Source organism: Camelus bactrianus, chromosome 10 (assembly GCF_048773025.1).
Source record: "Camelus bactrianus isolate YW-2024 breed Bactrian camel chromosome 10, ASM4877302v1, whole genome shotgun sequence".
NCBI classification, from domain to species: Eukaryota; Metazoa; Chordata; class Mammalia; order Artiodactyla; family Camelidae; genus Camelus; species Camelus bactrianus.
Window position 1 is genome coordinate 34778539 of NC_133548.1, and position 27996 is coordinate 34806534.

A 27996-nucleotide genomic window follows, 5' to 3' on the forward strand; every position below is an offset into this window, starting at 1 on the left:
GTAACCAAGTTTAGCTCTTTTTAAATGCACATGTAGAACTGTTTTATGGACAGATTCAAAGGCAATTACTCCAACCAATTTCCATACTGAAAAATACTGTGAACTTTTATTGAGCATTTGCAATTAAAACTGAGAGGACAGCTATCTACTTCTTTCAAAATATCCTAAGTATTTTGTCAACAAAATTAATGACGTACGTCCTAGCCAATCTCTGTCCTAAAAGATGAAGCAGTGCAGTGAGCCGTTAAACTCTACCATATGTCTGGGTATCATGGGGTATATGAGATCAAGTCAGATACCGAAAGCCGTGACTTTATGGGGAATTCACATGAGCTAATGAATTAGAAGAAAGGTACAAGAGGAAGAAGTGGGTTGTGAGAATGCTTGGTGAGTGCCTGTAACCCAAGGCAGGAGATGCACCCAGCCCAGCTTGGCTGATTAAGAGCCTGTTCTGATTTCCTGGCTCTCTTCTCCAAGACTTAGCAACTGAGAGCTGGCTGAGGTTTAACAAACCTATGTAATCTGACTTCAATGATCATTCCTGGAGAAACCGGGTCACCTCCAGGGACTCTGAAGCAGTAGTCTGAAAGACTCAGAAAAGCAGACAACCTGTCCAAATGAAGTCCATGTCCCTGAAAAAGAAAAAGAGAGAGAGAGAGAGAAAGAAGGATGTGAATAATGAAAGTTTGGTTTTGTCGCTGTGATCCAAGGTAGCCACTGGGTCCTAGAGCCCAGCACGGTCCCCAGGCTCAGAGCAAGTGACCCATACACGTGAGGTGAAAGAAGGAAAGGACAGAACTTGGGTTCCTAGGAAGAAAAATAACTATAGAAAACTAAAAAAAAAAAAGTAATACAGAGGTAGGACATGGAAAAAAGACGTTTGCTAAATTGAGGAGTGGCAGAGAAGTCTCATGTTTACAGGAAAAAAATAAGATGATGGTAGTAATAATAATAGCAGTTAACACTTTGTGCCAGACACTGTTCTACTGCTTGACTGTAAATTCCAGTAGGGCAAGGACTCGGCCTCTTTCACTCACCTGTTACACCAAGCACTTAATTCATTCAACCAACACTTATCAAGCCCCTGCTCTGGGCCGGACACTCAGCTGGGCACTGGGGGGAGAGAACTATAAGGAATTTCCTCTCTGTGACGTCCAGGAGCTCACAGCAGTGTATGTAACAGAGATGCACACACAGGGTTATGATCAGGACAGGGTGTGAGGAACCTGCCCAAAGGGGCTGGCACAGTTCCCCTTCCCTACTGGACTTCAAGCAAAGGGTAGCCATCCCTGATCAGGAAGGTTATGGGATTCCTGTCTTGACTGGGACTTTTCCATGTACTAAATTCCTGCGCCCAACTCCCAGTAATCTGTATATATTTTCAATATTCTGGAACCTGAAAAATGGGTTCTCCAGTCCAGGATAAGCATTAAGCCTAGAAGGTCAGCTCTGTGACTATTTTAGGATCAGATGATGCAGTAAGACAATGAGGACAGAACTCAGACTCCAATTCTATTTTTAAAAAAAAGTGCCTCAGTATTTTGTTTTGTTATCCCCAAAGCATTTAAAAAATTCAGATGCAGTAATTGCTCAATAAATGGCAGCAACTATTGCCGCGGCAGCTGAGCCCAGGGTTGCAAACACCCATGCAGAGCTGATCATTGAGGGGAGTTCCCCACAGCAAGACCCTGGAGAGTTGGAGCAAACCTCACACACAGCCCGGCGAGCTCTGAGTCTAGGTCCACAGTCAGCATAAGCCAACTCCAGGCTCTCCCATCCTCCTGCATCCGTCACCGAATCCACCCTCTTTAAACCCTGTCCAAACTGGACCCAGCACAAGTCATTTTCGGAGAAAGTTACCGACTAGTTAAAAAGCCCAAAGAGGGCTAAGATCTGGTGGTGAGCAGCTGCAGTCTAAGCCAGCACATGGGGATTTGTGCAATTTAAAGCTCTAGCCAGCTGTTTTGCACTGGCCGTGCAGAAAAAGCACAAACCCACACTATCCCCACTGGATCAGGAAGGGGAGCTGGTGATAGAAGCACTTGGGCCAGGCAGGGAGGGGCGGCAGTACGAGAGCAAGATGGAAAGGTCTAGGAGCCCACTGCGTAGAGCAGCTTTTTCCTTAGTCTGCTCTGATCAGCAGAGGAAGAGCCTGCTATTTTCAACCCAGTGTGTGAGGCGCTAATGCTGATGACATGATTCCAAAATCCTGAATGGTACCTTTGAATCTAGACACCTCAGCTGATGCCTATCTTTCTCCCTTACCTCTGATATCTTTTCTCATTGTTTAATGTTGAACATGGTGCACAACATCTTACCCTCCAAGCTGTGCTCGCATTAAGGGTGTCAGCACAGAGTCAAAAAACTGCTCTACTTCAGTGAGACACAGATTACACAACATGGTAAACAAAAGACTAGAAGCAAATGCACGAATATTCCCTTGGATTACTGAAAAACACGTTTGATGGCAAAACAAGAAAAAAAGATTTCAAACCTGCCCTCTCATTCTTCCTCCTTGGTTGTGCAGTAAACATAAAAGTTTTCAATAATCTTGTATCCTTCCTTTCACTCATGCTGAATTTCAAATCGACACACTATACAGTGTTGAATAGAACTGTTTCAGCTAGCTTTCTTTTTCATTACTTTGACATGAAAGAGTAGTTAAGACTTCAAAACTATATCATATTCCTCTTAATAAGGCCAATTTTTGTCCTAGTCAGTGAGCTGGATTATAGTTTGCATGCTTCAATAAGATATGACAATTGTCATAAAAATAAGAATTACAGATCCCACTTTTTTATATTTTGTTTTATTGGGAGAGGAGTTAGGTGGTTAAGGGCTGCTCTAAGGTGTCACCAGCATTGCTTTTACAGAACTTTCAGAGACAGTAAATAGGATATATGAACTGGGAGCAGGTAGACCTGGATTATAATCCTGACCCTATAGCTAACTTGGCCATCACTTAAACCTTTTTGTGCCTCAGTTTTCTTCTCTATAAAATGGGGCACAACTATCCAGTGAAGCGGGTAAGGACTGACCAAGCACAGTGGAAAACATGGCATTCAGCACAAAGTGCTTAGGAGTAAAGAGACTTAGTTCCAAATCCCAGCCCAGCCACTTACCCTGAGACCTTGAGTTTGTTACTTTAAAATACTCTGCTTTTTGGATGGTAACCCAAGGTTAACACCTGTGCTGAGTTAAATGAGATGCCACCTGTGCAGCCTCACCAAAGGGGGCTGCTCCTTGTATTATTTGCCTGACAGGTACTTGGCACTCAGACACCTGAGGTATGAATGCCCCTATAGATCACAGATGTGAACGCATTAGTCACTGCCTCAGAACACAGTGGCATCAGACCGTCCTCGTCTGAAAAAAAAAAAGTCCCTTTAAAGAGGATTCTCAGGTTGTAAAAACTTAAGGTAGGTTGGGCAGAGCCCGACAGGCACTCTTCTGTAAGTGCGGGGTTGGGGGTGGGGTGGCAAACAATCTGTGAAACAGATCGTGGCTAAAGCAGCACAACTGCCCACCTTTCGTTGATGCATTTACAAACACACCTTGCTCAAAAACAGGTGTACTGGTGCTCAGAAAGAGCCAGCTGCTCGGTGCTGTCGGGTGGGGGACCTCACTTTGTCTTAAATCTGAGAGCTATACGTGGCCGCAGGCTTCTGCACAGCACCGCGCGTAAGGCGGGCTTTCAGGTGGAAGCCCGTTCTTGATAAGGATAGGATCCGCGCCCCGGCTAGTAGAGAGGGAAGGACCGGGACGCCACGGCGTTAACCGTTCGGGACGGTCACCCTGCGCGCCCTGAGGTCGCGTTCCACGGGAGAGAAAGCCACCGCTCGCCACCGGGACCCCTGGCCCTCCAGCTGGTCCCTAGAGCACAACGATCTTAGATTCAGTATCACAGTATCCCCGCCCTTACATCGCGTCCGGGAATATAATATCCAACGCTACAAGTCAGCACGGGGTGATTCACTGACACATATATAAAAAACGGGACTAGGGGATCACGGCCCTGGGCTTTGTTGGAGTTTAAGAGACGCGAGATTACAAAAGAGGAGGAAGAGCTCAAACCAAACAGTCGATAGATGGGCGTCCTGATCTAGGCGCGGTTGGGCAATACATGCGGTCCTGCAACTCCAGCACAGGTCCTCAGAAAGGGGAAACGATTTAAGGCAAAGAACAGCGGAGGAACCCGACGCCGGCGCAAACAATCCAGGCACAGACAGCGCGGCGCTGCCGCCGGGGCCTCGGTTTCCCCCATCCGCAAAACAGGACGTTGGACTAGAGCGTTTCTCAATCCTACTATTAATCTAGAACTCTACAATAGTCCATGCTGAAGCAGCCCGAGGCTCGGAAACCGGAAAAAGGGGAAAGCGAGGGAAGACGACAAGGAGGGGAAAGGGAGGAGCTGGTGGGAGACCTGGAGAGGGAAGACAGGGGACGCCCGGAACAGGCTTGGCGGGTTTTCAACCGTATTCCTCCTCCTCCCACACCTGAGTTCTCACGTCTGGGCCAAGACCCCGCGCCCACCGAATTTGGGCACCAGCTGGCCAAGCTTCTCCCTCCACACCCCAATTTCTAAAAGCCACGGGCAGATGGTGGGCGGCACAATAATGCATGTCATGGATGGAAAGGGGAATGATCCTGGCTGGGGTTGCCTGGGCAGGTGAGCGGATTTGGAGCTGGGCAAGGGGTGGGACAGCACTACAGGGGTCGTAGAGCGCCCGTGTCCCATTCCGCGTGCCCCACGCGGACTAAACAGCATTCCCCAACTTTGAGCAAGGGGAGGGGGGGGTGTATGCCAAAAAAAAAAAGTTGCAGAACTTTTCCCCCAACTCTGTCGTGGAGGCGGGACCGGAGGGCGGTGCCTGCACCCTGATTCGCCGCCGGCTCCGGTCTGGAGGCTCGGATTGGCACGCGAGGTCCGGGGCCGGGAAGAGCGGGCGTGGGGGAGGGGAGCGGCCCTCCCCGACCGCGGGATCGGCTCGCGCCGGGAGCGGGTTAATTTCAAATCGGGGGCTTGACTGCTCCTGGACGGTCACATTCCCTCTGCCCGCCCGCCGGCCCGCCAGTCCCGGTCCCGGCTTTTCCCTCCGGCACCCACCTCGGCGCGGCGTAAGGACCGACTGACGGCCTGACACGCGGGCTCCCGAGCCTGAGCGGGGAAGGGGTGCCGAGGAGTCCCCGCTCAGCACCCGTCGGCTCCAACCGTGAGGTGAACTGACAGGTCAGCTGGGCTCAGAGGGACGCAGCGCCCGGCAAACCCCGCACCGGGAGAGGGATCAGGCGGGCAGCGACAGCGGCGGCCGTTTCCCGCCTCTCGCTCCACCGGGGGCCTAGGAGGGAGGAGCTGAGCTCCCGCGCAGAGGGGAGGGGGCGAACGAGGGGGAGGGGCGGGGATGCCGTGGTTCCGGGCGCGGGTTTGCCCGCGCTCAAGCCCCGCGCAGCCAAGGGGCGGTGCCGGCCACGGTCTGGCTTTCCGCGCCAAATTTTTAAATCGAAGGCGGAAGGTCCGGACCCTCCCCTGACGCCGCCAACCAATCGCAGGCCCCCGGGCTGCAGTCTGATTGGTCGAGAATCGTTGCCCTAGAAACCGCGAGGATGCTGTCTGGGAACTGCCAGGCCTGCGGAGCGCGGACTGGCCCCGGGGGGAGGGGCAGTTGGCCTGGCGCAAGGGGAAGTGCGCGGGGCGCGGGAGCCGGTGGCGGCAGGGGGACTGTACCTGGTTGCCTTATTGAGTAAATGCAGCCTTCCATGGTGGGGAGGGGGGGTCCAACATTTTGCCGTGAACTGGCCACCTGAATAGCAAGTACACAGCACTTTAAGGAAGCCGCATCTTTAAGGAAGTCTTTTTTTTTTTTTTTAAGTCTTAATCATAAGGCACTCTTAAAAATGCCCAGAGTACGTTTGGAGCTTAAAGACTGAATTTGGAAGTTACCAATTTCCCAAGACTTTACTGCTGAGCATATGCACGTGTTAACTCAGGCATCTAGATGCAGACATTAATCCAAATACTTGGGGTCGTGTCTGCTCAGCCGGAACCTTGGCTCATTCGCTGAGCCCCGAGCTCTGATCTGTGAACAGGTGGGTGCTTGTGCTTGCTGCAGTTCCTTCGGTGGGGTCTGGAGAGTGGCATATCTTCTCTAAAGGTGGGAGAGAGCTGTCACTGGAAACTCTGTGGGTGGTTTGAAATCTCGTGACAGCGGATCGGTTTGCTGAAGAAATTCTCTGGCGTTTGATGGAGTCCTCTGCCCCGTGGGGTTGTCTCTGGTCGGAAATAAAATGTAAATGCAGTTTGTCAGTTTTCTTTAGTCTTTGTTACAGTAGTAGCCTGTGGTGTCCATGAAAGTATTTTCAACGGATCTCCTGCTTTTGTTTTTCTTTAACTTTTTCTATTTCCTTTTTTCTTCAAGGATATTAAACTTTATAATTGGACTACCTGGACTACTTGAACCATCAGAATATTGGGAGGAACTCCAGATTTTTCATTTTTAAAGAAACTCTAAATGTATGAGAAATTTACAGAATGGACAATGAAAAGGTACCTAAAGCTTCAATATTTATCTTTGCAGTTTTAAATGAAATATCATCCTGATTTAACTCTATAATTTGTCAATATCCAATATTTGATTAATGCCACATCCTTTTTTGTTTAGCCCCTATAAAAACTCAGAAGGAAGGGAAATTTAATCTTTGAAGACGGGAAGAGTTACAAGGGTCAAAGTAATCTTTAAAGAGATAAGTAGAGAAAAAAAGTATTTTTAAGAATAATAAAATTTGTTGGTTACTTTATTTCTGAGAATTCTTGAACAATAGGAATATAGAAGAGGCATTTGACACGATTTGAGCTTGAATTTCTTTTTAAGATAATTTTCTCCTAAGTCAACAGTTTCTTTTAAGTGTGGGGTGATCCTGTCATTGGGCTATCTTGATTGATGTCCAAATCCTGATAGATTAAAAAAATGAAATACGCAAATTTCCTAAACGTTTTAGATATTAGTCAAATAAGAGAATTGCTTTGCTTCTGATGGTCAGAGGCAAAGGACAGCAACCTTGAGAAAAATCCATTCTTGGATCAGCACTTCTCAGATGCACCTTCTTAGGAGAGTCCCCCCTTGGGTCCCTCACACCAGCTTCCATGTAAGAGCACCATAGTTGGATGGAGGAGATTCAGATTCAAGTCCTGTGCAATCTCTCTCAGCCTGGATGACTTCTTCTGCATAAACAGGACTACAGGATTAGGTGAAAATACAAATGGAAAATCACTTGATAAGTCCTAAGGAGTCATAGGCATAGAAGACAATCCCATTAATCTTGGTTCCTAAAGTCACTGAAGAATTAGTGAATCTCTCCATTCTTTCACTTATTGCCATCCCAGGCATTTCCCTTAAAATAGATACAGATGTTAAGAAGGTGTGAAGTCCCCAGTGGCCAAAAGTAGAAGAAATATAGTTTCCATTAATCTCACAAATGAACTGCTATTAACTTATTAACTTACCCTCTTACATCTCAGTGGCAGTCCAGTCTCTACCAGGAACTAGCTTTGTGGTCCCGGGTAACTAATTTTACTTCTTTTGGTTTCCATTTCCTCCATCTGTAAAGTGAAAGGGTTAAATATTGAAAGAGCAGACTTTTCTGGTCAGAAATCCTGCTCATGGGCACTCTGGATTTTGCTCCCCATTGGATTTTGCCAACAAGTCTGTCCATATGCTAGCCGTCACCCTTTTTACCTTGGCTCTCTGACCTTTCCACATCAATGAGGTTTTATTAAGTACTCACTCCATGCAGTCATTGTGCTAGATGGAGACATAGATGAATGGTTCTGCCATGGAGACCTTTACTTATTACAGTGTCATGAGTAGAAGTCACTCCAAAGAGTTTGGGAATCATTTAAAATTATCCGTCCTATTAGGGGAACCTAACTGAAAGGTATATGGGAACTCTTTGTAGTGTCTTTGCAACACTTCTCTAAATCTAGAATTATTTGAAAATAAAATTGTTTTAAAATTAGAAGTCTTAAAGTTTTCTTTTTTAAATTCTTGGAACATGAGATGAAACTTTTAAGTCCACGCTTTGTTGCAAAATTAAAAATGGAAAACAGCTATTAGAATGGGAAAGGTCAAGCAATCACTGGAATAAAGTTACTGATTTAGTCAACTCAACAATCTCACTCAGCATTTTTCTCCTTAGCAATATTCTATTTATTATACAGTTCTTAGAGTCCAAAGCTATCTGATAAATCTTTTTATAGTGGATTTAATAACTGACTTGTTTTAAACCAGGAGAACCTCTTTTTCGAGCCACATAAAAGGGGATTGATGAAAACACCCCTGAAAGAATCCACTGCTGCAAATAGAGTGTTGGCGGAGATCCAGCCTGACTTTGGCCCTTTAACCACACCCACCAAGCCCAAGGAAATCTCCCCAGGAGAACCGTGGACACCAACAGCCAACCTCAAAATGCTTATCAGTGCTGTGAGCCCCGAGATCCGCAACAGAGATCAGAAAAGGGGTTTGTTTGACAATAGAAACGGATTACCTGAGGCCAAAGACTGTTTACACGTATGTTTGCAGAGGACTGGGTGGAGATGGTGGCGGGGTTGGGAGGAGGGGGGACTTGATGAGGGTAGTTGTAGCTGTTGAAGCACCAGCAATATAAAGCATCGCCCCTCCACCCTGATCCCTGGAGAGGTTTGGACCCCATCAAATACAGCCCTGGGAATTTGGAATCTGTAACTTATTTATGAACTGCTCCCCTTTCAGATCTGTCAGGCAGTCGATCCTGGTTTCCCAACTTTCTCCCTCCCATTTTGCAGCTAACGAAGCAAACAATAATTGTTAGTCATTAAGCGCAGATGCCCCTCATAAATCTTTCCCAGTAAGACATTATTTACGTCTTCCTTTGTAGGAACACTTATCTGGAGATGAATATGAGAAATCTCAACCCAGTCGAAAAGAGAAAAGTTTAGGATTGTTGTGTCATAAGTTCTTAGCTCGCTATCCCAACTATCCCAACCCTGCTGTGAATAATGACATCTGTCTTGACGAAGTGGCCGAGGAACTTAGTAAGTATGCAAAGAGCCCACCGAAACGCTTAATCATTAAAATAACTTTAGAGACTTACTCCTTCAGACCCACCCTCATGTAGCCAGTGTTTGCAATGACACAAATAAGGCCACATGGAAACTGGCAATCTGTTAAAACCCTATTAATTTAAGAAGAAAGACATATAGTTTCCAATATCAGTTGTCTTAAAACAGAAGCAAAGCATCACAATGGAGATTGCTCTGAATGCATTTGGAAAGCTCTGAAGCTTTAAAAGAAGGCAACATTGTTGTATGACTTATTTCACAAAGAGCCACAACTCTGAACTTGCCTCTTGTTTCTCAGCAAGGAGCCAGGCTGCAGACTGGTTTCTTCAGTTTACCCTGAGGATGGGCTTCTGTGCCTGGGAGCAGGGCTTTAGTGCTCCCTGACACAAAGCACTATTCTAAGGAGTGTGTTTACTGAGTGTTTTGTGTTTGGCAAAAGTCACTGTTTCCCCCTATCCCATTTTATTCCTCTCTCCTGAGACTCAAATCTAGTTACAGCTAGAAAGGAGTCTGGCAAATTTGGGGTACCTTTGGAGTGCTGAAAATACCATAATCTGAAACTGTGAAGAGATATGCAAGATATTTTAATATCTAGCTATCACCCCATGAAGAAGGTTTTGACCTTCTAATACATGTTTATACATATCAACTTTATTTCACATTTTAAGAACATGCCATTTAGATTCATCTATTCACATACATTGTATTGAAGCTATGGAGGATGTACCCTTTAATTCAGCAGGTATGTGCTGATCGCCTACTATATGTCAGGCAATGTTGTAGCAGCTAGGATAACAGCAGTGAACAGAAAGGACAAAACCTCTGCTCCTATGGAACCTACTTTCTAGTGGGGGCAATAGATAATATGCAAAGGACATAATAAGTAACTAACTGTAACATATGTTAGAAGGTTATGTGTGCCGTGGGAAACAGAAGATGTAGACCAAGGTAGAGGGGGATCAGAAGGGCCAGGGAGATGCTTTGCAATTTTTAATTTAATTTTAAATTTAAAGTGGTCCAGTCAGGCATTGTTGAGAAGGCGACATCTGAGCAAGGACTTGAAAAAATCGAGGTAGGGAGCTACAAGGACATCTGGGAGAGGGATTTCAGCCAGAAGCAACAGCCCAGCACAAAGGCCTTCAGGCAAGGGCATAGCTAGCAAGTTCCAAGAACGGCAAGGAATCTCAGCACCTTGTGCCTATTATATGACAGCTGTGTGTGTGTGTGTGTGTGTGTGTGTGTGTGTGTGCGCGCGCGCGCGCGCCCGCGTGTGTGCTGGAAACTAATATAAGAAACGGGTTGCAAAGTGTGGGATTTAGAGGTCTGAAGCCTTGGCTCTGCCACTTACTTGCTCTGTGCCTTGGGGTGAGCAGCTTAGCCAGCTAAGCTTCTATTTCCTCATCATTAAAGTGTGGATAATAATACCTATCTCATAAGTGGGCCTAAATTTGTATGGCACATCCGAAGGGCTCCATCAATGTCCCCTTTCTAATTCATATTAATTATTTGTGTCCTTTGAGAGCAGGGACACACCTTTCCCATCCTACACTCTTTGTTGAGCATAAAGTTATATAATACAGAATCTGCTGACTAATAACCCACGGAAGAAAAAGTTACTTGATTCTATACACGTTACAAAACCTGATCCTAGTAACGGACAACTGCTCATTCTTTGTAGATGTCGAGCGCCGCCGCATTTACGACATCGTCAACGTCCTGGAGAGTTTACACATGGTGAGCCGCCTCGCCAAAAACAGGTACACTTGGCACGGGCGACACAATCTCAACCAAACCCTCGGGACTCTGAAAAGCGTCGGGGAGGAGAACAAGTACGCGGAACAGATTATGATGATCAAAAAGAAAGAATACGAACAAGAGTTTGACTTCAGTAAGAGTTACAGTATAGAGGATCCGCTCATCAAAGCAAACCCCAGCCAGAACGGACACTCAGACATGTGTTTTGTCGAACTCCCTGGAGTGGAATTTCGGGCAGGTGAGAGCTGGTGTGGAAAAGCTCAGGGGGCAGGGCGCTTCTCCAAAGTCTAAAGGAAAGTTTCCTTAGGGAACGGCTCTCAAAGCTCCTGCTGCTTTTAATTTGAAGATGCTGCCTGTCACCCCTACAATCAGGTTGTGGTATTTTTAGACGGTGACTTTAGAAATCACTTGTCCCTTCACGGATTTTAATTCTCTAATCCTCTTCCCTCTCCAAAGCCTCTGTAAACAGCCGCAAAGACAAGTCTTTAAGAGTGATGAGCCAGAAATTTGTGATGCTGTTTTTGGTTTCCACGCCTCAGATAGTAAGCCTCGAAGTCGCTGCCAAAATTTTAATTGGGGAGGACCACGTGGAAGACTTGGATAAAAGCAAATTTAAAAGTAAGTGGCATGAGGGGGTCAGGTATAGCTCAGTGGTAGAGCACATGCTTAGCATGCACAAGGTCCGGGATTCAATCCCCAGTACCTCCATTTAAAAGAAAAAAATGTGACATGACTACCGTGGACTTGGGACCTACTCTTAAACAATAAAATCTTCATTATTAACTGATTTCCAAATACATTTGTGATATAAGCAGATCATCTCTAGTTGTGCTTGTAAGTCTTCCCTTCACCCCAGAAGCCACGATGACACTGCTTTAGCTAACTTGCAGGATCCAAAGATACATATGTAAGTACTCTTACCTGACACTTTGGCTTATACAGTTCCTTCAATGTTACCTCATTTGATACTGTAACATTGTCCCCACTGACACAGGTAGAACCTATACTATCTAAAGTCTAAATGAGCGGTAAACTGTAAAGACTGGAACCCAGGTCTCTGGTCTTTCCACTGACTCATATTCGAGGGTGTAAATAACTTCTTGCCATTTTGAAAGACTGGTTTTAGCCAGAATATCTGCTCTAGGTTGGAAAGAGACCATAGACTGGGCTCTTAACACAACTCTGCCCTTGCCTATAGAACAGAATTTGCAGGAACCCCCACAAAGAGGAGCAGAGAGGAGGTGTGGAAAGGAGTGCTCAGCAGATGGGGAGGGGCCTGCTGCACACCCATCTCTCGTGGGGACATTCGCAGAGCTCCACGGAGGGCATGAGGCTGGCCGGGCCATGGGTCACTTGCGGGACCCAGCTGAGTGGTGAGGAAGAGCTGCCCCAAGCCAAAGCAGAGGCTGGAGGATGCCTGGGAGTTGTCATAGACCTTTTCCATCCCTGTGAGGCTGTACTGGTCCCATGAAAGTATATTCAAACATCCTCAGGTTGATAATGTCTCTGTAAGGACAAAACGAAGTAGAGATTAAGGCAATAATGCTGGCAGTTGGCTTGGGAGATCTGTCATTTCAAAAAACACATCCCGATACTGCTTTCTCTGAGTCACCACACAGCTTTCAGCTCTCCAGTTCACTGGTTAGTCAGAGCCTTGGAAACTATTCCAGGACCTGCAGATGCATAATTTGCTGAATCCCCAGGGAATTCAGAACCTTCTGGCATGGCTATGAAGGAGGGGCTCAATTTGTAATTTTGTACTATCAAGCTGAAGTAAAGGCAAACTTTGTGCAACAAAATTTTTCAAGATATGTAAGATTTGTAGAATTAACAAATCTATGCTTTGCATACTACACGTGGACAGTATAAACATCTGTAAATTTTAATGAGCTATAGAATTTTCCATGCTTATGATATAAAGTCAATTTTATTTTTATAAACTATCACAAGCAGGAAAGCAATACATTTATCATTGATGCTGTATTTCTATTTGTTCATAAAATTCTTCTGAATCCTCATTAGAGGATGCCCAGCAATGGTGAGTTTTTATTGGAAAATCTGTAACATGTTTCCCAATAGGTGATCTCATTGAGTCATTTTTTTCCTTTTCCAACGTGTGCTTTTGTCATTTCAAAATTCATCAGCAGTGAGTCTTTTCAATATTTAAAACTATTTTTTTTTTAATCAAAGCAGTATCACTAGAATAACTCAAGAAGAGTCACATATTTCTCTAACATTGATGGTTAGGATAGCTCTTTGAACATACATGAAGTCCTTATGAAGCAAAGTCCTTTGATCTTTCATTTTTCCATTAAGTGATGGATATACTTTTTTTTCCCCCAGCAAAAATTAGGAGGTTGTATGATATAGCTAATGTTCTGAGTAGCCTGGATCTTATCAAGAAAGTTCATGTTACAGAGGAAAGAGGCCGAAAACCAGCTTTTAAATGGACAGGCCCAGAAATCAGTCCAAATACCAGTGGTATGTATTTGTTTTCTTTCATTCATTGCTTCGTCATTTTGAATTAATGCACATTTAGAGATATTCTCTCTTTCCCTCCTACTCACACTCACACATAGAAAGAACATATATAAGTGATTGAAAAGACAGTTAAAGATGAGTGCCAATATGGAAAGCTTGGCCCCCGGCTCCATCAGCAACCCAAGGTCCATCACCATCTCACACCCTGTGCAGGAGGAAGAATCTGTATGTGAAAGGATTTGAGAAAGTTGAAAGCATCACAAAACATAAGAGATGACTGCTGTCATCATTATGCTGCTCAGTGACCATAACAGAGTCTGTGCATGTGCGGAATATGAAATGAATTCATCCCAGTACCAGTATTTTAGCCTCCATCTCAACTCTGGGATTCTGGCATTTGGCATTCCACCAAGATCCCCACACAGAAGTGCTGGAAAGAGCAAGAACATGGGCCATGGAGGCAGAGGAAAACTTAGGTTCCAGTCCCAGCCCTGTCACTTATCCCAGCTGTGTGACCTTGGGCCGGTCACATCTCACCTGCAAGTGGGAAAAACAATGGCACCTTTGCAAGGTTATCAAGACTTTGGATATAACCTCAAAGAGAGGTCCTTTGGTGCAGGGATTCAGGGCACAGGCTCTGGGCCAGACTGGTCAAGTTCATATTGCAGACCTATATTCTACAGGCTGAGAGACCATGAGTCAGTTGGTTAATGCCTGAAGGGGGTTGCATTTCCTAAGAAGTACCTACCTCAGTTGTTGAGAGTGTCTTAGTCCATCCAGGCTGCCATAGCAGAGTTCCATAGACTAGGTGGCTTATAAACAAGAGAAATTTACTTCTCACAGTTCTGCAGGCTTGGAAGTCCAAGATCAAGGCGACAGCAGATTTAGTGTCTGTTGAGGACCTGCCTTCTAGACAGCCATCTTTTCATTGTAACCTCACATGGTGGAAGGGGACTAGCAAGCTCTGTGGGGGTCTCTTTTATAAGAGCACTAATCCTATTCAAGAGGGCTCTGCCCTCATGACCTAAGCACTTTCCAAAGGCCCTACCTCCTAATACCATCACACTGGGTGTTAGGTTTCAACCCAGGAACTTGAGGTAAGGATACAAGTAATTCAGTCCAGAGCAGTGAGGGTCACCATATTTCATCAGATTAAGATACCACCCTTTACAAGATGCATCATTTTTTATACATCAAGAAGAAAGAAAAACCACTAACAATCACGCCGTCGCACGCCACTGGTTAAGGTACCAAATCACTTTACTGTACACCTGAAACTAACACAACATTGTAAATCAACTAGACATCAATTAAAAAAAAAGATACCATGGGTTTCAGAGATGTTAAGGTGTGAACTGTTATTTCAGAATTTACTTCATAAAATAAATAAGCTTTTGTAGGTAAAGCCCTTTAAATATAAAGTCTGGCACATAGTAGGTGCTCTCTAACTGCTGCCACTTCAATTCCTCAAATCGTTTTAGAACCTCACTTGACTTCACACCCCAGAAGGAAGCTGAATCACCAAGTGCTAACACACCGCCCTTTTCTGTTTCAGGGCTCAGCCCAGTCCTCCCTGTGGCTCCCTCTGATCTGGAAGTGAGGCGATCTTCAAAAGAGAACTGTGCCAAAAACCTCTTTTCCACCCGTGGGAAACCAAACTTCACTCGACACCCATCTCTCATTAAACTGGTAAAGAGCATAGAAAGTGATCGGAGAAAGATAAATTCTGCTCCCAGTAGCCCTATTAAAACCAACAAAGGTATGTTTTCAATTGTGTCAGGGCTCTGCCTGGAAGAATTCCTTTTTATCTGATTTTTTTAGTTTATTTGATTCCTACCAGACTTGCTAGAGAATTGTTTCAATATGCGTATACCCAAACCTGCTTGAAGCCTAACTTAAATATGAATTAAAGGATGAAAAGTGATTTGTGGGGCTTATTTAATTGCTGTGTGATTTTGGGGGGTGGTGCATGTTTCCTGTTCCTTTGACTTCAGTGGTGTTTCATCTGTGGGAACGTGTATTCTTTTGCTTTGACCGACCCCCTCCCCCACCTTCTTTTTATTTCATCAGCTGAGGCTTCTCAGAATTCGGCACCCTTCCCAAGTAAAATGGCTCAGCTCGCAGCTATTTGCAAAATGCAGCTAGAAGAGCAATCAAGGTAGGTTGGCAACGCTCTTTAGTAACAGGATGCATCACTTGACATTGCATCATTAGGATTACTTATTTTATGTAAGAATAACACCAGCCTTGGAAACTGGTGAGCTAATCTCTCACTCATACAGAATCATTACAGAAACTATCTGCTAATGTCATAAAAGCACGGCTTCAATCTAGGGCGATCTAAAGTGGTAGAACATTTTAGAGAAAATGTGTTTCTACTGTGTCATGTTTTCAATCCTGTCTTTTAGTGAACCCAGGAAAAAAGTGAAATTACAGCTGGCAAGATCTGGGCACTGCAAACCACTGGCCCCTCTGGACACGCCAGCAAATACTGAGCTGGAGATGACAGCACCGTCCCTCATCCAGCCCCTGGGGGTTGTCCCCCTCATCCCCAGCCCATTGTCATCGGCGGTACCCATGATCCTACCTCAGGCCCCTTCGGGCCCATCGTATGCCATCTACTTGCAGCCTGCCCAAGCCCAAACCATGACACCGCCCCAAGGTCTGAGCCCGACGGTCTCCTCCACCCCCTCCTCTAAAGCCATGAGATCAAAAGACTCCACAGAAGCCATGACCGAGAATACAGCCAGTGATGCTGCAAAGCCCAGTGCCCCGACCAGGCCTGGAAGCTTGCTGCCAGGGCCGGAGAGGCAAGGTACAAAGAACAAAGACAGGGAGCCTGCTGGGGAAAGAGGCGCCAAGAGGGCAAGCTTGCTCGAGGACAGCAGTTCCAAAAAGAAATTTAAAGAAGACCAAAAAGGACTTGAAAATGTCTCCGCAGTAAGTACAGCCTTGAACAGTGCAAAGCTTTAGGAACTCCCCCATTGATTAGAGGATCTGGTGGTTTGTGAAATTTACCAGAGCAAAGAGCAGGGAAGGGAAGACAGGGAACTGTTCCTTTGCATCCTGTAATCCAAACAAGGCTTCCAACAGCTAATCCCCTGACTGGGATGACGGCAGGGACATTTTTAACCTGGGGAGGAAGGGATTATTTGCTCTCTTTTTAAAGCACCCCAGGTGGTTGTCCTTAAATCCATTTGTCTGTCACATACCGGAATGCAAACACCTGTCCTGAAAATCTTAAATTATTTACAAGCAGACGTGACCCCAAATGAATGAGTGGGTGCATAGGGTTCCTTTAAGTCCTGCTTTCTGAGTCATTCCTTGAGGTCTGTTTGATGACATGTAACTGACATCTGTTGTCTAGAAGAGAAATTGTGCCCCCTGTTTTTCCTTTCTCCCTAAAATTTAAACCAAAATTTCTATTTTGTGTAAATAGAAAATCAAATTTATCTTGGCAAATTGTAGATATGTTGGATGCATTAGTTTCTAGGGACTTTGATGTTCTGGATAATATTTTTCCTAGATGGAGTTTAATTCAGGAAGGAATTAACACTTATCAGATGCCTGCCCACATATCAGACATCAGAAGTATTAGGGACTTTTACATGCATTGTCTCGTTTTCCTCCCTTAGGACAATTATATACGAAATTTGTCATCACTGAATAAACAAACACCACTAAACATGGAAGCAAAAGTTAATCTCTCATTTTGTCCCTGCTGTTCACTCAGATAACTGCTCTACATCTTGTTTTCCCATATCTATAAAAAATTTATTCTGCCAGTTTTTCCTGATCATCTCCTGGGTGTAAAGCACTGTGCCCTGGATCACATCAGACCCAGCACCTGCCTTTGGAGACAGTTGCTTTTGAGCGCTTGCCCCAGGGCCATATTACAGTTTTGGTGAGGTTAAGTGAATTTATTACATGATGTGATACATAAAGGGGCTTGTGATCCTTTTAAGGCACCATCTAAGCTGAAGGGTATTACCTGTAACTGTTGACATTAAGGAGGCTGTAGAGTTTGTCAAGTCTTCCCTGAGGATGGCCTCATGGTAACCATTCAAAACATCCATTATCTTGGCATAGTATCTTGTTGCATTTAATATACATGCTGTGGGGGAAAATCACAAGGCTTCAGCTTGATTCGATTTTCTGGGAGGTCCATAATCTCTCCAGGCCAGTGGGTATGATTTAGTAATGGTCCCCTGTTGCTCACTTAGTTATTCAGGATTAGGGTTTTCACTGGATAGATTCTTCATGTCCCCTGCTTTTTTCATCTCTGACTTCATCCTGACCATTTCTTTTTAGTTCGAACTGAGCAACACAAAGAAAGTGAGAGATTCCTGTGTTAATTCATTCGACAAACATTGACTGAGAATCTACAGTTCTGGGGGCGGAGAGAAGACAGTATACAAATAAACACACATATATCGGGTGGTGAATGATAAGAAATATGGTGAAAATAAAACGGGATGATGTAAGAGGAAGGGAGTAAGAATGCTAATGAAGGCTAGATAAGAAGACATACAAGTGGAAATATGTCAAATTCCCTCATCCTGCTACTTTAATAGTTCTAATTTTTTTTTAAAAAGGAATTGGCATTATAGGTGAAAAAATTTTGTGATGAATGTAGTTTATAGGAAATTGAAAAAGAATTATTATTGGAGTATTACAGGTTTTGCTGAAGATTTGAAGTCAAAGCAGCAACCAGAAAACCTTGTACTATGAGAGGACGATCAAAAATAGCAAAGAGCAGCTATTTGTAAAGCACCTAGATCGATCACTTAAAGTTTCTCTATCCCTGCAGCCTTCCAGGAACCTACTAGTAAAGATATTGAATAGAATTAAGCATCTAAGAAACCAAAGTGAGAGTTGGTAGTACACTGTTAGCATCGTGGATTCTGAATTCACCGGTTTCCAAGGAAAAAGACCAGACCTGTTAACAGCTAAATCAAAGGGCAGACTGATGTTTTGACAGTGGTGAGGAGGAGGAAGATAAAAGGAGGGCCCCTAGTTTACAAGAGCTGCTCTTTGCTTTTGCCAGTCCTGCTCATGGTAAGGCTGAGCAGACTTTTCAGGCGGCTTAGCCTCCCAGGTAGGCTCTCTCTGTTTAGAGAAGTACCAGGATCAGCAGGCCCGGTGAGGGCACACACAACCCAACACTCTGGCCATTTCCGTTTGGAATACAACCTTATGGCCCCAAGCTTTTGCTGCATGACAGCTGGGTGTCTAATATGAATTAATCAGTTCTCTTTGTTATCTGTAGCTTTTGCACTCTGGTGCCCTGCCCTTTAATTTGTATCTCATAAGGCTGTTTGCTTGGTATCATTAAAACCTAAAGTAGTAGGGGAAAAAAATGTATAGTTGTATAATTCCTTTGTTCTAAATCAGCAGTCAGTCAACTTTTTCTGTAAAGGACCAGATAGTAAATGTTTTTGGCTTTGTGGGCCACGTGGTCTCTGCTGTACCTATTCAAGTCTGCCACTGTTTTAAAAAAAAAAAAAAAAGTGTCTAGAGACAATACATACATGAATGGGCCTGGCTATGTTCTAATACAATTTTATTTACAAAAACAGCCAGGAAGCTGTATTTTGGCCCATGGTTTGGCAATCCCTTTCTCTAAATCAACAGTTCCTAAAATGTTTTCCTTGAATATTAATACTAACAAAAGTTCAGCTGTTGGTTAGCCTGGGACACGTTACATGACAGATGCCCTCTTGGAGATTTACAGCATCTGTCATTATTAAAGCCCCTTAGAAATTCAATTCTGTAATAAGGACACCATTTTCCTTTGTTTAATTTGGCACTTCCCAAGCATCTTTGACTACAATTCAAGTAGTGGCTGCTTGCATCCTGTAGAACTAGCGTCCCTCTGAATATTCTTCAGGAAATACCACCCTACGTAATTCAAGGACAATCAGATAATAACACAGCAGTGCCGTCATGGGGTCCAGCTGCATTCAGCTTGTTCTGACAGTTAGTGCCACATCTAAGAAACACGTGGTTTGTATTATTCAAGACAAGTATTAGTGTGGCAGGGAGGGATATTGTCTTCAAGGAGCCATAAAGCTGGCCTGCCTGTGGCCCACACCATTGGAGGCTTTGGTCTGATGAGACAAAACCACCACCAAGGGATATGAGTCCTGGAAGAGGCACGTGGTCATTTTTCTTCCTGTATTTGTGTGTAAAATAAACCCTTCCTCCTTGTTTTCTAGACTTTGTTCCCATCAGGATACCTAATCCCTCTCACCCAGTGCTCAGCCCTGGGGGCAGAGTCCATTTTGTCTAGTAAAGAAAACTCAGGTACACTTTCCCCAAACCACAGGATCTACAGCTCCCCAATCGCAGGTGAGTGTACATAAAACACTGTCCAAACGTGGGTCATCCTCAAGTTCACTTAAGCCTTATGTGCTCCTCGGACAAATGCCTGTGCTTTTAAGATATTTCCCCCCTTTTTCTCTCCAGGTGTTATTCCAGTGACATCATCTGAACTCACTGCTGTTAATTTTCCCTCTTTTCATGTAACACCTTTGAAGCTAATGGTCTCACCAACTTCCGTGGCAGCCGTACCTGTCGGGAACAGCCCGGCTCTCACTTCGAGCCACGCCGTTCCCGTCCAGCACCCAAGCTCAGCCATTGTAAACTTCACCCTGCAGCACCTGGGCCTCATCTCCCCCAGTGTGCAGATGTCTGCCAGCCCTGGGCCTGGAACCATCCCCGTATCTCCAAGAATAGAGGCCGTTAGCATCACCCCAGAAAATGCAGGCACCCAGCAAGGAAGAGTCCCAAGGTATGACTTGTCAGCCCCGAGCCAGAACCAAACAAATGGACAATCAGCTGCAATGACTGGAGCACAGCAGGTGAGACTATTTCCATTAATTTATTTTTTTCCTTGGTTAGTAAGTCCCAAATATCAGTATCATGGGAGACTCAACGTTTGCTTTTCTTTTTTTTTTTTTAACACCTTTATTGTGGTATGGTTCCTATACAGTAAACTATACATATTTCGGATGTACAGTTAACTTTTGCTTTTCCTTGGGAAAGGGAAAGGATGGGCAAGTGAGGAGATTAAATGCCTGCCTGCCTTCCAAACCCAGGAAGAGTGCCCATGGAGTCCGTATTATCGGGCTATTGTGAGCTTTTTGTCTCACCTTAACAAAAACAATTGAAAATGTAAAACTCACCCAGGCTCCCCTGGCAGATTTCAAGGCATGCTAGGTTCCCGCCGTGTGACATGTCCTTCCCATCCAGTCGTCTCAGGCTGCCCGGGCGTCCCTGTCTGCGTGGGTTTGACTTTTTCCCATTTCTCTCCTTCCAATCAGCCTGTTCCTGTGACACCCAAAGGATCCCAATTAGTGGCCGAGAGTTTCTTCCGTACCCCAGGTGGACCCACAAAGCCAGCGGGCTCATCCTGCGTAGATTTCAATGGTGCTAGTAAAACCTCCGTAGGGACTCTCTTTGTCCCACAGCGAAAACTGGAAGTCTCAACAGAGGATGTCCATTAATTGCCAGATTTGGCTTCACTTAATTTTCTAAAGAGTTGTATAATAGAGAAGATGTACTCAGACTGATTTGGAGAGCACATTCTCTAAAAAATACTGTAAATACGTTGGGGATTTGCTTAGTTTCAAAACAGACACTTGTTTTCCTACTTATATATATACACACAGAGAGAAAATATATATTTGTATTAAGCGAAGTTCAGCTGTCAGTCCTACAAAATAAAAGTAAAATGTTGAACTATGGTGTATTAACTTCTAAGGGAAAAGGATTCGTTTTTTTCAGGTGTGCCTATACTATTATGCAGAGTAACTGTGTTAAAGTTTACTTCCCTTTGAGTGAATATGTGACAGGTCTAACACAGCATCCTCTTCAACTTTGCACAAGGAAAACGCTGTGATGTATAATGTATTTTTAAATAAGAGGGCTGTAGCTATATTTTTTTGTAATTTCTTTCATCTGTTGTCATTGCAGTATGTCTTTTTGTAACGTTCACAACAATGCTCAATCAAGTCTATGGAAAAATTATTTATAAAATGTATTTTCAATCATAAGTTGTTCAAATTAAAACTCTTCTCAAATGTATTTAACATTTTCATTTGGCCAGTGAGGGCCCCGTTGGAAGAAAAGGAAAATTTATCTAACGTCAGAGGCATATTCTGAGGAAGGAGTTCTTGGTTCCCTTGGAGAAACAAAGTTTATTTCCTATGTTCTTCCCCTCTTGATCCTCCATGTGGCTCCACTTTTATAGAAGTGAAAATGGCCTTGGAAAAGCTATTGCTTGGCCAAGGATACCCAGCTAAGTCCCACGTGCTTCCTACCACATCTTGGGAGATGAGAAAGGAAAGACAGGAACTGGGGTGCTCCCTGCCCTACACTGGTCTGCCCAGCATCTACCCTGGGCTTCCTGCTGTCTACAGACAAGGGGCTGCAGCTCCAGTCCTTTCACCACAATTTCCAAATGGCCCAGCTCCGGGGATGGGGAAAGCAGCAGGAAGGATTCTCATTTCGTCCACACTCAAGGAACTACCACATCAAATCCTCCATGAGCACCAAAAGAAAGAATGAGCTACAATGTACTGAACACGCACCTCCTTGATTCCCTGCTATGGGACGAACTGTAACTTAAGAACTGATATGTGCCTTCCCTGGTCAGGGTCTTAAAGGATCGTCGTAGTGTCTATTTCCTGCATGTTTACTACATGCCAGGCACTGTGCTACACATCTTAAAGGCATTATCTTTACATGCTAGGATGATGAAGTCACTGAGGCTCCCAGAGATTAAAACACAGTTAAATGTGTGCAAGGATTTAACCCATGTCTGTGGGCCCTCCATCCATCCATTACCCATCTCCCTCCAGATGCATGCCCAGCAGCTCTAGTAGGAACCAAGCACACTGTTTCTGGGTATTCTAAGCATTTGTAAGCTCACCCCTTGCAAATATACATGTTTTGTTTGCACAACAAAGTACGGCTAAGGGGAGGTTTCCACAGTGACTTATTAGAGATCCCTCTTCTTCCACACCACTGGAGAACCAATTTGAACTACTTTCTCCCTAAGCACCTCTGCCTTTGCTTTTATAAGCCACTTGGGGGCCATGTGGGTGATTCCTGGTGTAAGAAATGGCTCCTACCTTTAGGGTGTTTATAGTATCATTGAGGAAGACAGTATATACACACAAATCAATGAAGAAAGAAAGCATGTCCATGCAATAAAGAGAAGGTAAGTTGTCAAACAGTAGAGAGACACAAACGATAACAGTTCAGTGGAGCCTACTAGATCAATTGCATACAGAACAGAGAAACACCGACCCAGACAGACAGTTGCTGTGGCTCTGAGATGAAGCTCATGACATCCCCTCCTACTCCCCTATAGCTAAGCTAGAGAGACTGGAGGCCATGGTTTTGTTCTGCCCCTTGGGTCTCCACATGGAGAAGTACCTCCCTAGGACTGAGGTTTGGGGAAATCAGATCCACAGAAAGACAGATGTGTTAGACTTCAAGACTGCTCTGGGGATTGTCCCAGCTCTGCCATTCTGACAGATTCGTAACATTGCCCATAACCCCCAACTCCCGGTGGTCATGCCCTTGTGGGTCCCCCCCCCCTTAGTGTGGGTGGGACCCTGTGACTTCCTTGTAGCCAATAAGACAAAGTAAACGTGTTGGGTCTGTGTGAGTGTGTGCACATGATTATGTGCCTGCTTTGCCAACTTTGAGGAATCAAAGTGATGACGTTTGGGGAACCCAACAAAGGAACTGAGAGCAGCTGTGAGAGTGGCCTGCAACCAACAAGCAGTAAGAAACTGAAATCCTCAGTCCTACCTACAGCCACAAGGAACTGAACTATGCTGACTACCTGCGCAAGCTTGCAAGCAGATCTTTCCCCAGTGGCTCAACTAAGCCATTTCCAGTGTTCATAAATGTCTTCTCCCAGTTTGTCTTATTATTGTTCATTGGTGTTATAGGCATTCATGGAAATAAATATCACTGTAGACATGGTAACCCCAAAGGCTTTCATGGGAAAAGTACTGTCCATTCATTTTTAAAGCTGGAAACAACCTTAAAGATGCCAGGTAGTAGCACAGTAGTGGACAAAGTTATCTGCCTGGCATGAAATTTCTTTCCTCAAACTGCCTCCTGAGTTTCTTCTTAAGGAATTACCGGGTGGAGCCCAGTGGACGGTACCTGGGGGGTCCCAACCCATATCTTGCAAGAGTGGGCTTGTCATCCAGTCTAGGCCCGCCTCCCTGGACTCTGACGTTCCATTTCATCCTCCCAGGGCGTTCTTACCATTCTGTCCCGGCTGCAACACTTGCTGGAGTTCCTGCTTCCCAGCCTCTGGAAAGACCACAGCACCTGCCCAGGTTCAAGCCTGATTTCCAGTCATCCACTGATCCTGTGGACGTTTGTTAGCCTTCCAAGAGGTTTCCTTTGCTTAAAGTTGCCCATCATGCCTGTGCCTGGTAACCAATGGACTCATCAAATCACAGAGTGAAACCCAGAGTCAAGGCACCCCAGTTCCCAGACCCGTTAGTTCTCTGTTCCCTGGGCCTGGTGAAATCCAGCCAAAGGCTGAATGGAAGAGGCCTTAAGAAATGATTACGTCACCAGAAAATGCAAGCAACTCAGGTGCATTCAGGTGAAGGCAACATGCCACTTAAAATGCCTAAAGGGTAATAGTTGAAAGAAGAGGTACAAGTCACCCAAGAACCAGAGCAATAGAATTTGATGCAAAAAAAAAAAAAAATGTTTAAACCCAGCTTTAAAACAAGTCTCCTCAGCCTTGTTCTTTTTCAAGAGATTAGTGTTTCTGCAGATAAAGAGATTTTCAGAATTTAAGCAGATAAGCTGTCTGAGCAATCCTATTAATTATATAGATGAGTGTGGGCTGACTCCAGATTCTTTACCATATTTATCACCAACTGGTAGTTTTTAAATCTTGAGAGCCTAAAATAAGAGATTAGCTGGAAAGAAAAGTGTTATTGTTCAAGGTTGAAAAAAAAGTATCAACCTTTTAATCAACTTTTAAAGAAGTGATTTTATATCTCAGTGTTTTATTGAGTGCATTCAGATCAATTACTTGCTCAATTGGATCAGTAACTAATTTGGGCTTGTCATGATTATCAATAATTTGGAGAAAAATAGGGAATACATTATTCGTGTCCTTCAACAGTCAAGAAACTACATTTCTGAAAGTCTGCAAAGGAATCTTCCATATCCCATTAGTTAGGCTCAGAGTCTGGCTTGCCCTATATATACTGAAATCTATTTTAAAAGTTCTGGTTCAATCCCAGGTTTCATCACACACACACAAAGTATTCAGTTTTACCACGTGCTCAGCACTGTGTTATGCAAAACAAAGCCAATTATCCTACTTTCGATAATATAAGATCCTCTGTGTGTGAATCTTCCAGAAGTTTACCCTGAATAAAAACATTTTAATTTTAATTACTGATTGAAATCTTTCAAAAATGAAAAGATAGCTTCCCAGATTCCTAAACAGAGTACTTTGAATATAATTTAAACTTTTCTTCATGTTTCAGAAACTTGTGAGCACTATTTTATTAAATTCAGATTCAACAAACAAACAATTTAGGCCATCCATGATACAATAATGCCCTCAAGGGCTATTAAATAAGTAGGTTTGTATCTTCCTGAAATGAATGGCCCCAGGATATCAAGCTTTTCAAGTTCTGTTTTTATGGTTCTCTGTCTCCAACTTTGATATCAGCTTCAACTTGCTTCTTCTCTGTACCCTCATGATCAATCTCTCCTCTAACCCAGGACAACTGAAGGATTCCACGTTACTGCTGTCACCACATTTAGCTTTTATAAACCATTCCGAGTCATTAGATTTCTAACTACTTAAGGTGCATTCTATTTCTCTCCTTTGAGGTAAAGACCATGAGCTTTATCTCAGGTGTTTCTCTTGCCAAACAGTGGTCCTTCTCACTGTCCACACAAGTCCAAACTTGTTGACACTGGAAATCTGGGACATAACAGAGTGCCAGGAATGCTGACTATAAATTATATATCTATATTCATTATCAAAATCCAGCACTTAGACAATAAGGGCATTTCTTAATGATAAGCATACATAAATATGTGTCTTACATATAGGTATTGAGATATTCTGAGGAACACTACATGTCCTAGATATATGAGGGGAAAGGGTGGGACTCAAGAGATAAAAGGAATCTTTTTTATTGAGCATCTACCCACTCCAAAACAATATTACGAGGTGGTTACTATTGGCCCCATTTTGCAAATGAGGAAGCTAATTTCAGAAAGGATAAGGAGCGTGTCCCAATTATACAGGAAGTGTGCAAAGCCAGCGTGGACCTGCATCTCTGCCCCTGGCGGCAAAGCTGCGCTGATTCCAGAGCACCAGGCTCCAGACATGAAAGCTTCACACATTTTCAGACTGCTGAAACATGCTGATTCCAGACTGTTTGTGACAAAGCAGAACAGAGCTCAGGAGCACTGCTCTCGAGGTGTGACAGCAATGTCTATTTCAGGCTCTCTACCTATAGTGATTTATACTGAATCAAGTTGCTGAAGCCAGAACACCATTTCACAAAAACCCCACCATGTTATGGTTGTGCCTTTGAGTTCGCCAAAAGAGGAATGCTTGGCTCCCTGGACTGACTGGTTGGTGACAGCTCTGATTTTCCAACCCACCCTTTGAAACCTTCACTCTCCCAGCTCCTCCAACAATTGTGCAAGGTCTAATTCCTGTAAAAAAAAAAAAAATTCCTTACTTCATAATTCATCATGGTTCTGCTCTGCTGATTAAACCCTGAGTATACGATATCATGGGGCACATTTGAGAGGAAATGGGGCAGAGGGGGGCAGTTCCAGAAATGGCCAGGGGCTGTCTAGGTCCCAGTGCCCAGAGAATAGGATGTGCCCAATAAATTGGCACTTTATAAGCTGTGGGTCATTTTGGTTGCCAGTATTTTCATAACTACAAATCCAGGAGCTAAAGTATTTTTAGGTCAAAGTGCCCTTTACAAATACATTGCATGGAACTCAGCCACTCCCCACTGCCGCTATCTGATCCGGCTCAGTGAAGATGCCAGGAGATTCTGCATCCAAGATCTCACCTGAGTCAGCTCAGTCTGATAGAAAATGCATGGCCTCAGAGCCAACATTTGGCTTCTAGTCCCAGCTCTGGCCCCCTAAATAAGGCACTTAATCTCTCTGACTGGTTCCTCTTCTATCATTAGAGCAGTGAGCTCAAGGAAATGATTTCTGAGGTCTCCTAGAAATAAATTTTTATGAAAAGCAAATTTAAAGTCACTCACGATTCCTAGCTCATAAGCAGAAACTGCACTCAGCCAAAGGAATTTTGTCAAGTATATGAGAAAGGGATAATCCTGGGGAGAAAAGGAGACTCAATGAAACCACTAATCCTCAGACTTGTTACACATGGTCTTCCTCCTGGCCAACACCACATAAAGCAGATTTAGAATTTACTGCCGCTGTTATTGCAAGAAGTTGTAATTTCCGTGAAACTAATCTTACAGATTGGGAATCCATTTGTTCTCCTGTTGGTTTTAATACCTTGACTTTGCCTATCAGTTCTATATTTTCAGTCTGCTTTGTGACATTATTTGAGATGATATATGTGATCTAGAGCTTCAGTTAAAAGTTTGAGGGAAGTGAATAGACAGGCACCTCCCTTAATATGCAGCTTTCTGAATGGGATAGTCTGGATAACACAGAGCCTGAGGACCTCGGGGTTGGAAAGGACCTCACCCAGGGGTTCTCACACTTCCAGCTTGGACCCTAACTCTGGGCCCCTCAAAAACCGGTGCCAGGTTGGCTACATCAGAAACTCAGAAGCATCTTGGGTTCCCATCCTCAGAGATGAGTCTGGGGTAGAGCCCTGAAATCTATATTTTTTTAAGTTTCCCAGCTAATTCAGATTTGTTGCTAGGTTTGAGAATAACGATCTGGAAGAGTCATCATCCAGTATTTAAATTGTTATTACAGAACTTCTAGTGCTAATCAAGACAGAGTAAGCCAATTACAGCCTATCTATCCCACTGATGATAACTAAAACCTCTGGATAGAATACAAAAGCAATTGTCCGAGGACTCTGAAAAGTAAACAGTAGCTAATTGATTGAGAAGAGAAGTCAAAACTTGGACAACTGGTACGGCAGTGAGGTGACTTGGTTTTTCTTTCCTTTATCTCTTGGCTTTGATGGGAGGATGGGCTGAGTCCTAGAACTGTGCTACAGGAGTAGACAGCAAAAAAATCTGAAAGAAACCCCCTTTTTCAGCCAGAGGATCAAGAAAGGGGGCCCTAAAACTGAAGAGTATGAAGAGAATCCCTCTAATTTTTCTGGTTTTTTTTTCTCCTCCCAGACCTCAGTGCCAGCCCTAGTCCTTAAGCTTCACTGTCACCCTGGCAGCAGCAGCGGTGTGGGCACCCAAAACTCAAACAACCATCTCCCGGTTTACAAGAATTGGGAAAAGGCGTCCCAAGGGTCCGAAGAGTGTAAGAGGGATTTCTATTATTTTTCTCTCTTCTTTCTCTTCCCGTTGCCTAGAAGGCACCCCAGGTGCTTAGAATTGTGTGAACGTCTGTGGGTTAAAATTCTGAGAGAATCATCTGAGAGAAACATCTCAGCCCACAGGCAGGCACAAGTCATT

The 27996-nt window shown here is 44.2% G+C and overlaps 1 protein-coding gene and 1 long non-coding RNA gene across 7 annotated transcripts; one reads left to right on the forward strand and one right to left on the reverse strand.

Annotated features, from left to right (window-relative positions):
• LOC123619586 (uncharacterized) lies at nt 1–27995 on the reverse strand. 3 transcript variants are annotated; one of them, XR_012509660.1, is made up of 5 exons: nt 20518–20659; nt 17322–17647; nt 7502–7597; nt 5108–6270; nt 1–632 (listed from the first exon to the last, which is right to left on the reverse strand). It is a non-coding gene; the product is annotated as an uncharacterized LOC123619586 (long non-coding RNA). The 3 variants fall into 3 exon arrangements; XR_012509659.1 differs by lacking the exons at nt 1–632; nt 5108–6270 and adding an exon at nt 6557–7233; XR_012509661.1 differs by lacking the exons at nt 1–632; nt 5108–6270; nt 7502–7597 and adding an exon at nt 23624–27995 and having other exon boundaries at nt 17116–17647; nt 20518–20662.
• On the forward strand, nt 5103–21418 carry E2F8 (E2F transcription factor 8). 4 transcript variants are annotated; one of them, XM_074372250.1, is made up of 13 exons: nt 5103–5230; nt 6417–6544; nt 8286–8564; nt 8911–9067; nt 10773–11087; nt 11306–11467; nt 13193–13330; nt 14886–15089; nt 15401–15488; nt 15739–16270; nt 19549–19681; nt 19799–20193; nt 20656–21418. In XM_074372250.1, exons 2-13 carry the CDS (start codon nt 6530–6532, stop codon nt 20836–20838), a joined length of 2601 nt encoding a protein of 866 aa, XP_074228351.1. In that variant the 5' UTR covers nt 5103–5230; nt 6417–6529; the 3' UTR covers nt 20839–21418. The 4 variants fall into 4 exon arrangements, 3 of the variants coding, with proteins under 3 accessions (XP_074228351.1, XP_010963070.1, XP_045379908.1); XR_012509658.1 differs by lacking the exon at nt 5103–5230 and adding an exon at nt 5950–6087 and having other exon boundaries at nt 19870–20193; nt 20656–20791; XM_010964768.3 differs by lacking the exon at nt 5103–5230 and adding an exon at nt 5950–6087.
• Nucleotide 27996: the final 1 nt, after the last annotated feature.